General features: G+C 43.1%; 1 protein-coding gene across 1 annotated transcript in view; it reads right to left on the reverse strand.

Moving 5' to 3' along the window:
• Nucleotides 1–5050, reverse strand: part of Arfgef3 (ARFGEF family member 3) — a 152557-nt gene extending 147507 nt beyond the window's left edge. The window contains exon 1 of the mRNA XM_026391876.2: nucleotides 4966–5050. Coding sequence (XP_026247661.2) covers nucleotides 4966–5050 — 85 coding nt within the window. The remainder of the gene's footprint in view (nucleotides 1–4965) is intronic.
• Nucleotides 5051–11012: the final 5962 nt, after the last annotated feature.

The raw sequence follows: 11012 nt of genomic DNA on the forward strand, positions 1-11012 counted from the left end.
GGAAGGAGGTGGAGGAGTCATCCAGGTGAGACAAGATGTCAGCTTGGTCAGAGTAGCAGCTCCAGCTGGTGGTTGGGATTCTCGGTGTATTTTCTTGTTTTATTTTTAAACCTTGATATAATTTTAAGGAAGGCAAGGAAGGAAAGCAGTTTGGATTGGAGAGCTAGAACACAGATAAAGAGCTAGAAATAGTGTAGACAGGCTTGGGGTGTAGTTAGGAGCTAAAAATGAGCAGGTATGATGGCAAATGTGTTGGTCAGCTTTGTATCACTGTGACCAAAACACCTGACAAGAATAACTTAAAGGAAGGAAAGATTACTTTGGCTCACAGTTTTAGCAGTTTAGTCCAGGGGAAAATAGCCCTTCCAGGGCACACCCTGGGTGACCCACTCCTTCGGTCACAGCCTACCTGCCTATTGTCACTACCCAGCCCTTTCAAACCAAGATGAACTGATTAGGTTGCAGTCCTCAAAACCCAATCATTTTACCTCTGAGTATTCCCACAGTAATACAGGAGTTTTGGGGGGACACCTCATATCTAAACTGGATCAAGGATGATTTTAAGTTTAAGGTTTAGGCAACTGGGCAGACAGGAGAATCAGGAATAAATGGGATTTGGGGACCGGGTGGGAGTGTGGAAGAGCACATGCCACATTGAACTTTGTTAAGCTCAAGTGCCTTTGGCCACTCGAGTAGAGATATTGACAGGTAGCTGAGCTGGGGCTGGACATCAAAGCACAGGTGTGCACTAATTGTAGAAGTGAAGGCTTCATATTCTCAGAGACTGGGCCAAAGCCATGGGCATGAGGTGTTCGACCAGTGGAGCTCGAGGGCTGTAATAACCTGGGTAACCTCAGGTAATGTGAGCACCCAGCAGCATCCAATCTTATTAATGAGGGGAAAGGCAGACCAGAGCAAGACCAAGGGTCAGTAGAAAGTGAGGACACCTGTTAAGGAGTCTGTCTGTGAAGGTAACAGAACCTGTGGTGGGAAGGAAAAGGAGTTGGGAAGATGGATGGAAGTGGTTGGATAGATGATCCTCCTTCTCCTAGCTGGGGTTCCTTCCTCTAATTTTCTCTCCCCTCTCCTTTATTTTCCAAATTCATTCCACATAAGTCTCCTGATACCTGTAAAATACTAGAAGTACTTCTCAAACAAGGGCACAGTCCCTTCCAGAAACAACTCTCTGCCATTTTATTTCCTCCACTATGTCCCAGTGCATAGGCCTCTAGAGCTGCCGGTTCCTGAAGGAAAAAACAATTCTATGAGGCTCTGCTGGAGCTCACTCCCAGTGTACTCATTCTTTGCAACTCGCTGGTTAGGCCATTCCCCACTGACAAGAGAGAATCCAGATGGCACTAAATAAAGAGGTGCTGCACACATATCCCTTGCTAGTTATTTCACAACCATTAAGAACATTGATTTTCAGAGAAGTGTTATGACAAAGTGGAAGAAAATGCTCAAGTTAAAAATGCATTAAAGAAAAAAAATAACAAAGAAAATGCTGGAGTTGAAAAACAAATGACAATTCACTAGCTGTGTCCTGACCCTTTGCAAAAGGAAAAGCTCTTAAACTGTCTACAGCATTATCTCTGGGTGCTGAGCATACAGGTGATTTGTATTTTTTCTTTATATTGTTCTAATATTTTCCAATATTCTGAAATGAACGCACAGAGCTCTCATAAATCAATAAAGATGAATACCACTGAAGTCCAAACTAGTCTCTAAAGAATTTTTTGAACATCTGCCTCTCATGCTGTACATGCAGAAGCCACCAGGAAAGCAGAAGCAACCATGCCGGTGCCCAGAGTTGGCTGCCCCATGGACGTGTTGGCCTGACTGACCAGCATCCACTCTCCCGCCTCTGAGCAGCACTCTAATTTCGCTTTGAGGAAACCATCTTTCACTGACCCTGGATTTCAGTCAGACTCACGGCCTGGGTTTAGCCAGTCAGCCACCGCATTCTTTGGCTGGAGGACTACCTGTGACCCAGCAGGACAAGGGGAGAACAAGAAAACTCTAAGGACCAGGCAGGAGTGACTGGAAGAGGCCCTCCGTCTTGAGATGGCCTACGTGGGGGAGGGCCCCTCTCTCCCATGATGTTCTAGGTGGGGGAGGGCCTGTCTGTCCCATGATGGCCTAGGTAGGAGAGGACCTCTCTCTCCCATGATGGTCTAGGTGAGGGAGGGGGCCCCACCATCTCCCACAATGGCCTAAGTGGATGATGACCCTTTTTCATGAGATGATCTAAGCATGGTGACTCATGAGCACAATAGTGGATATCCATGCAGAGCATGTTGATCAATCCATAAAGAGCAAGACAAAACCTTGAGAATATCTGAATCAAACTGAACCCACAGCTCTTCTTCTGTTCTTTAATGGATGGAACAAATAAACTGTGTTTAGCTCAAGTTGACTTTAACTCGTTTGATTTCTTGCACGCAGCATATTTCTCAATTCTTCTTCCCTAACAGAGTATTTGTACATACACCAACTCTATGACCAAAGTCATAACTGTTCTCTAAGAGAGTTGTGAGGGCAGGACTCTGGACCCAGCAGAGCAACTGGTTCCACTGAGGAGCACAGGAAATGCTTCGGGTGTGAGCTGGGCCTTGGAGAGTCAGGGAAGGGAATTCCTGGCAGAAGGAGTAGCATAGGCAAAGGTAGAGAAGTATGCTTTGCAGTGTGTCCAACAAATGCCGCTGCTGACTGCCCCTGGGTCCTTGAGCTCTTGGCAAGGGGATGATTAAAAGGGGACTCTGGGGATAGATTCTGAAATGCATTCTAAGATGTTTACATGTGAATCTATAAAGAAATCATGGGGTTGAGTAGTGATGAGCGTTTTGTGGTGCTAACATTGATGAGGCAACAGAAAGGGACTGGAGTGGGAAACCATCTCCCTTGCCTTTGTTTATACAGCATTCTCCCTGCACCAACCCTTCTAACTCTTTCCAGGAAGCATTTCATTCATCCTTATATCTCATGCTCATACAGTAGAGGTCTCAATAATGTTTGCTAAATAAATAAGCGAGGAAAAAAGAACAGCCTACCTATTCTTCAAGTGAAACCTACTTCAAAAGCCCTCCAGCTCACATCAATCCCCCTCACATCCTGACCTTATATTCATCCCTCCTTCTTTGGCCTGCTTTCCCGATTTGCTCATTCCAAGGTACATATGAGTGCTCTGCACTGTTACTTAACTATTTCATGCAATTCCCTGTTCTGATGTTTATTTCAGAAAAAATCACTGAGAAAGGAACCATGTCTACCCTTACAGTCAGGCTGGATTTGGGGTTGACACAGAAATCTACCTGTCTCAGCTCTAGGCTTCGTCTGTGACTTCTAGGGCCTAAATGCTACAACACTGTAATTTAACTTAGCAAGATGTTGAGCATCAAATGTCAAACTTATTAAACATACTACTACTCTCTTTACCTTGCATCACATACAAACATGGGCAAGGCAAGGCGAGGGGCCCACAGAGCTGTTCTTGGTTTCTTCTCAGGCTTTTCTATTTAAGAAGCATCAGTATCACCCATACATACATACTCTCTTTACCTTGTTTATCTAAATCTGCTTAATTTATAGCAAAATAATAATGAATACTAGGAATGACATGTTTAGTGCACAGTCAGGCCCTGCTTTATTATGTTACCCAGCCATCTGTGACCCTTCATTAGAGGCATTTGGGAATCTAGCTCTGAATCACTGCTGAATGACAATAGCAATGCAAAAAAATAGTCCTGTGGCTTTAAGAGCCTTGCTGCTCTCAGATATTGAATCCATTTTTCTTTAATGGTAAACTACAATGGTCAAGTGCTGGCTCTATGTACAAGATAAACTTCCTAGACAATACTCCAGACAATTCTGCGACGATATGCACAGGTTAAGCAAAAACTGATGCTGCTATGATTGTACACACACACCCGAACATAATGTGAATTAAGACCTTCTAAACCCTAACAGAGTGCCCTGAAATGCTATCAGAATTCTACATTTAGTGGAAAGGCTGATGGCACTTCTCTTTTCTCTTTTTGGTTTATCACACAACACAGTGTCATGACAAGCAAGGACTGTCTCTTGATTCCCAAGGAAAGGGATTCTATTTTTTAATATAGTGGTTACTGAAGCATCACATACAAGCATGGGCAAGGCAAGGCGAGGGGCCCACAGAGCTGTTCTTGGTTTCTTCTCAGGCTTTTCTATTTAAGAAGCATCAGTATCACCCAAATTATGCTCCTGATCTCTATTACCATTCTGATTACCCAAATTCTTGACAACTGGTATGTCATTCCGTTTCTTTCTGCTGCCGAGTTCTGCAACCAGAGATGGAAAACGCCAATTTGCTACCTGGAACTTACTTCAATGCTAGCACAGCTCACAAATCTAAAATCCCACCTGTCTGAAAGGCAGATCACAAACGAATTGCAGAGGTAACGGCAATTCTTCCCATATGTTATTTTCCACCCACAATAACCACGAAAGCTAATACTTAGCAAGCTGGCGTCTCTCAGGAAAAGCAAATTAAAGCTTAATCTTTCCTTCCTGGTTCCACACGCCAATGTTTGAGATCTGGGTTGTTGGTTTAACTTCCCTCTTCCTTACAGGCGCTTCGATGATATCAGGGCCTTGCATTCGCACCGGTTTGGGGTCCTAACTCTCGGCAAGGGGTGACAGTTGTCCAAGGTGCTGGGGATCCAGGAAGGACAGCAGCACCCGGCTAAGGTTTGGGAGAAGATAAAGACTAGATGGGAGGCAGCTGGGATGCCCACGCCCGAGCCAAGCTTCTCCTATCCCACATCATTTCACCGAGGCAACTCTCGCTATTGCGCGACAAACATCCATAACCCACGCACGGCGAACAGCCCAGCAAGCCCAGGGGCAGCTTGGGCAGTGCCAGCGCGGCCCTCCCGCGGCGGGAGCAGGTGCCGGGCGCCCTCCCCGCCCGCGGCTCGGCGCACTTACCCAGGGCCCAGGTGCAGCTCTCCTTGATGGCTTTGTACTTGCTCCCGGACGCTTCCCTCTGCAGCTTCCTCAGGATCTCTTCCATCTTGACCTTCCCTGGGCCGGGCCGCCGACACGGAGAGAGCGTTGGCCAGCCGGGCCGGGGACGCAGCCGCCGCTGCCTGGTCCTGGGCGCCTAGGCGGCCACTGCGCTCGTCCCCAGCCCGCTGATGAATCACGCCCGCTCCATGCCGCGGGCCACGTCAGTCCCACCGCCCCGCCCCGGCGCCCCGCCCGCCCGCCAGGGTCAGGTGCGCTCCGCTCCGCGCCGCGGCGGCGGTGGCGGTGGCGGTGGTAGCGATGGTGGCGATGGTGGCGGCTGCGGCGGGCCGGGGCCGGAGGCTGGAGGCCGCGGCCACTGACCCTGCGGTGTAGGCGGACAGGGACTCCAAGGCTTCGCGGAAAGGTGGAGGCGGACGTCCGGAGCTGGCTCGCCCGCCGGGCGGGAGCCAGGCTCAGCCCCTGGGAGCTCCTAGTCGGCTGCGGGCAGCAGACAGGGAGGGGCCTCGGTCCTGGCCTCCCACACGCGCCGACGGCTGCTTGGGGCTGAGCTGGGGTGGCCCAGCCCCGACCCCCGACTCCGCAGTGCTGTGCAGGCGCCGCGCCTGCTGCATCCCTGAGTCCTCACCAGAAAATATGTGCATTCACTCAGTGGTGAACAGCCCTCTGGGCCACCACCTGTGTCACGCTGGGAGCCAGGCCGGGGGATGCCACCGTGAACAGGCTGTGTGCTCCTGCCTGCAGGGAGCTTAGGGCCTTCAACAGATGAATGTATACAGAAAAGTTACACAGGGTACTTTCAAAATTTGAGGCCCTGACTCATGCAGGCTAAATGGCTCCAATGAGAAGGCGCTGGTTCGCCCCCTCTCTCAGAGGGAATATTTTCAGCCCAAGAGTGGCAGGGAAGAGGAGGAAAGAGATTTTTAAAAGGCCTTTGCATTCAGGACTGTTTGGGTACAGCTCTTGTTGGCTGGAAGTCACCTGCCTCCCTGGGCCTGGTTTCATGTCCACGTACTGGGCATTAGACTGTAACACCACACACAGCCGCTCACTGGGTTGGAGTCCCAGCACCACATATAAATGAGCAAATAAAGTGAAGGTCCATCAATTACTAAAAAAAAAATTTTTTTTTTAAAGAAAGAAATGTAACTGTAGTGGTAATGAGGATGATGGACTGCAGAGAAGAGGTAGACTAGCACCTGGGAGAACAGTAGGGACATTTGCAGCAATCTAGGAAAAAAAATAAAGCCTTTTGTAAGTGGGAAGAAAATAGAGACATTTAGGGCATAGAAGCAATAAATAGCATTTAATGGAGGAGTGGTGGTAACATAAGAGACAATTTCCAGTTTCCTTGTTTAAGACATTGGGGGGACAGTTGCCTCATTCTCTAAGGTTAAAGAAGAGAGAAGGAAAAGAAGAGTTTGGAATAGGGGGAGTTTATGAGTTCAGTTTTGAACATGGTCAGGGTGAAATGAAAATGAGGTACCTCTGGGGTATTTTACTTATGGGTAGGAACTCAGGATGGGGGTCTGTGATGGAAAGGAGGAATTTAAAGTCATTAAGCATATAGCATTGTTGATGCCTAGGGTTTGGTTGCTGTGAGTAGGAGGACCCTAGCCATCAAGTGAGGGGCAGAGGAGTAAATACCTGAGGAGGCTAGAAGGAAGTCAGAAATCCAAGGACTGGGAGGGTAGCCAGGGAAGGGAGTGCCAAAGTGCCAAAGCAGGGTGTCCAGCAGGCAGGGGATACTGTAAGTCCTGGGAACTGAGGAGGCAAAACTTGCAAATTCACAGTTTCCCCAAATCCCTTTAACTATCACCCACACAGCCAATGAAGCCATCATTTGAAGAAAGGTTTGCAGTGAAAAAAAAAAATAAATAAAAAGTCAAACACTATAGCACATAGTATACTAATGTTAAATCACATTTTGGGGGACTGGGGTGTGGCTCAATGGTAGAGCTCTTGCCTAGGATGTGTGAGGTACTGGGTTTGATTCTCAGCACTGCATATAAATAAGTAAGATAAAGGTCCATTGACAACTAAAAAAAAATTTTAAAATTGCATGTTAACTATTCAGAAAAACACATCAATCACAACTATATCATATATTAAAATACATTACAAATCTATTAAAAAGTTAGATTTAAATGCTAAGCCACAAAAGGTTTAGAAAAAAATGTAAGTGAATACACTTAGTGCATTAAGATTTCTATCAAACCAGCTAGGGCAGAAACTAAAGAGGGTTGGGGCGGGGAGCAGGGAAGGAGTATGGAGGAAAAGGGAGAGAAAAGAAAAAAGAAATTTCAATAGATTTGGCAAGTTAAAGACTTTAAGCCAAAAGTTTCATACAAAATTAATAAGCAAATTAAAGGAAGAAAGAGGAAAATTCTTTTAATTTTATATAGACTTATATTTTTGAGTCCATTTAAAATTATTTATTATTTTTATAATTAAAATCACAAGTTTACTTAACCTTCAAACCAGGAAATATTTATGATAATGTCAGAGATAAAGGTTTAAACAGCTTTTCCAAACTGCTATTTAAAAAAAAAAATGCCGAACACCATGCTAATGTCTGTAACCATGCTAATGTCTATAATCCCAGTGGTTTAGGAGGCTGAGGCAGGAGGACTGCAAGTTTAAAACTAGCATCAGCAACGTAGCAAGACCCTGTCACAAAATAAAATATATATATAAAAGGATGGGATGTGGTTCAGTGATTAAGTACCCCTGGGTTCAATCCCTGACTTAAAAAAAAAAAAGGAAGAAAGAAAGAAAGGGAAAAAAGTCAATGAAGAATAAAATGATCAACCTATAAAAAAAACTGTTCAAGCAGCTGCTACTCAAAAGAACACCAACTTTTAAAAAAATTTTTTTTAGTTGTAGATGGACACACAATGTCTTTATTTATTTTTATGTGGTGCAGAGGATCAAACCTCACCACTGAGCTAGAGCCCCAGCCCCAAGAGCACAAACTTTTAAATAAGTTCCTATTTTTATTAGTCAATTTGACCAAATGCTATTTTTAAAATGGTTTTATTAGTACATTATAGTTCTATGTAATATGGGGTTCGTTTTGGCATCATCATTCATGCATGGGATATAATTCGCTCCACCTCAGTCCCCAGTGCTTCCTCTTTGCCATCCTCTCCTTCTCCCAGCTTCCCTTCCTCTGCTCTACTCGTCCTTCCTTCTATTCATTGCTTTATTTTTTTAAAAAAAAACTTTTTAAAAATATTCTTTTAGTTGTAGTGGACCCAATATCTTTATTTATTTATTTTTATTGTGGTGCTGAGGATTGGACCCAGTGCCTCACACGGCGAGGCAGGTGCTCTACCACTGAGCTACAGCCCCAGCCTTTATTGCTTTATTTTAATTGGTGCTTTATAACTGTTATTTTTCATGCCATTGTTAGTAAGGAGCTGTCAATAAGGTCCTCTCATGTCTTGGGTGCTGGTGGGACTGTAGTCATCACATTCCTGTAAGGACTCTGGATGGTGTTGGCCCAGTTATTCCCTCTTATGAGAATTCATCCTAAGGAAGTGATTATTGAAATGAATGAAGATTTTTGTACAAGCATTTTGATGTTTCTTTTAATTACAAACAAATGAAAACTACCCGCATGTCCATCAACAGGGAAATGGAGAGATAACTTGTGAGGTATCCACAGAGCAGGATACTATATGGCTTTAGGATAATGGAACAGAGCGATACTGACTGATATAAAAAACAGTTTCTACTATATGCTGTAATAAGCAAATTGTGAATTGCTATGTACTTCCATACACTAAACCACCCCAATTTTATTATTCAAATATTTGATATAGATATACACACAAATTTAAAATACATACATCTATATAAAGCTGAAATACATAAAAATATTAACAGTGATGATCTCCAGTGAAGCTATGGGTAAGTTTATTTTTCATTAAACAGTTTTACTTTTATAATTACAAAAATGTTACTTTTTCTAAAGGTGGTATAAAAAGGAGATTCAAAGTCAGCAATACATGAACAGTCACAGAAAGGACAAAGGTAGACACAAGGAAGGATGGAGTGGATATGAGAGATGGGTTAGGTTTCTGGGGTAAGAGCCCAGATGCAGAGGACAAAGAGCAGGTGGAATCACATGAACAAATATCCCACTGCTGAGGTTGGCTATAAAGGAAAGTGAACACTTTCGAACATTTTCCCTACAACTCACAGTAGAAAACATGCTTTGTATTGCTATCCAGTATACACATATGTACATATGTAGGTTAAAAACTGAAACAAACAAAAAAAAGCAATACTTACTATGTATCATAAAGATTACTATTACAGCAGTCACATTTGCCTATTCCTAAAATCATTCCAGGCTGGGGTATGAGGACAATGTTACATGTATATTCACGGTGATTTATATTTAATGCCTATTCTTTTCCATGTTTTTAGTTTTGTTGCTTAAAAATTCTGGCTAACACATTTAAGTTTCTGTGGATATTATTAATGACAATAAACTATTCATCAATAAGAATTCTCTAATCTTAATCCAAAATGATGATAAATTTATAATCACATTTCAATGTATTCAAAGAAAGTAGCAGTTATTAGCTTTCTCCTTTCGGCATCAGTGTGTATGTGTAGGTGAAGTTGGGGCTTGAACACAGGGCCTGGTGCATGCTAGGCAAATGCTCTACCACTGAGCTACATCCCCCGCCTGGACATTGACTTTAACTCAACTATAGATTTTTCAGGATTTTGGAAAACAAATGGGTCATTTATCAAAAAGCCTTCCATAATATTTCATTTTTATTTTTTGGAAATGATTAAACTTTGAAGTAGAGACTTGTATTATGATTATTCTCTTTAATTATACGCCATTATTTAATACTGTTTTCTTCATGTGTTGCAAAATGTTGATGATACATAGTGACTGTGGTGATAATTTTAAAAGTATTTTGTAACTTTTGCATATATCTAACATCTTGCAGTATATATTATGTTATCCCTATAAATCCAAATTCAGTTCGTTAACAATGTCAACAATAGGAGTTCTTGTGCTAACTTTTGCTGAAATATCTTCCAAATGTGAATCAAATGAGATTGCTTTTGCAACAGAAAAGTGTGGCTCCCATTCCTGAGCTCATATAACTTAGTACTTTGCTTGTAGAAGCCCGCCCTTCACTATGATATCATGTATATGTAAGTTAGTGAAATGGAAATGCTTGGCTGCTCTAACAAAGACCCAACAAGACAGTGGGTTACACTGATTTCTAACTTAAACTAAGGCCCAAGTGGTGTAGGTTGGTGCAGAGGTCCAGGAGCTCATTCCAGGAATGTGCTGCTTGCATGTTACTGTTCGCCATCCCACAGGGAGTTATTCTCATCTGTGTGACCTGAATGGGCCCTAGGCACATAGAGAAATCCATGCCTCAGAGCCCAAGTCACATAAATTCCTTCTTCCATCGTCTTCTGTTGAAGACAGAGTTGCAGATAATTGGCCTGTGTATGACAATCTATCCCAGTCTCCCAGAGTCCAGCCACAGTTCTGTTTCTATGGCAAAGGGAGGAGGCCTTGGTCAGACACTACCAATCGCAGCCATAGCTCCAATGTTGGAACAAGACGTACAGAAAAGTGAAAATTTCCTTAAATTGTTTGTTTATCATTACTCTCATTTTCAAGTTTAGGAGGATTGGTAGAATCCTTAGAACACCAAAATCTTTAGAACGTATGAAATATGGGTTCTGAATAATAATATCAATAGTAGTTTCTAAGAATACTTTTAATTACCCTACTATGTTTTATGGTTATGTTTACTTCTTAACAAATTTGCAATTCTATTACAATTTTCCAGCTGAATCTGTTTTTCGTATAATGTGTTCTCCAATTCTATTAAATTACTTAACCAATTATGTGCTAGATTAAATATGAACAGCACAAAAATGCTTTATAAAAGTCATCATGTCCTATATATTTTGCATAAAGTGAACATGTTAATCACTTGAAATATTAGTGTTCTTTT

This window comes from Urocitellus parryii, chromosome 8 (genome assembly GCF_045843805.1).
Source record: "Urocitellus parryii isolate mUroPar1 chromosome 8, mUroPar1.hap1, whole genome shotgun sequence".
Lineage (NCBI taxonomy): Eukaryota > Metazoa > Chordata > Mammalia > Rodentia > Sciuridae > Urocitellus > Urocitellus parryii.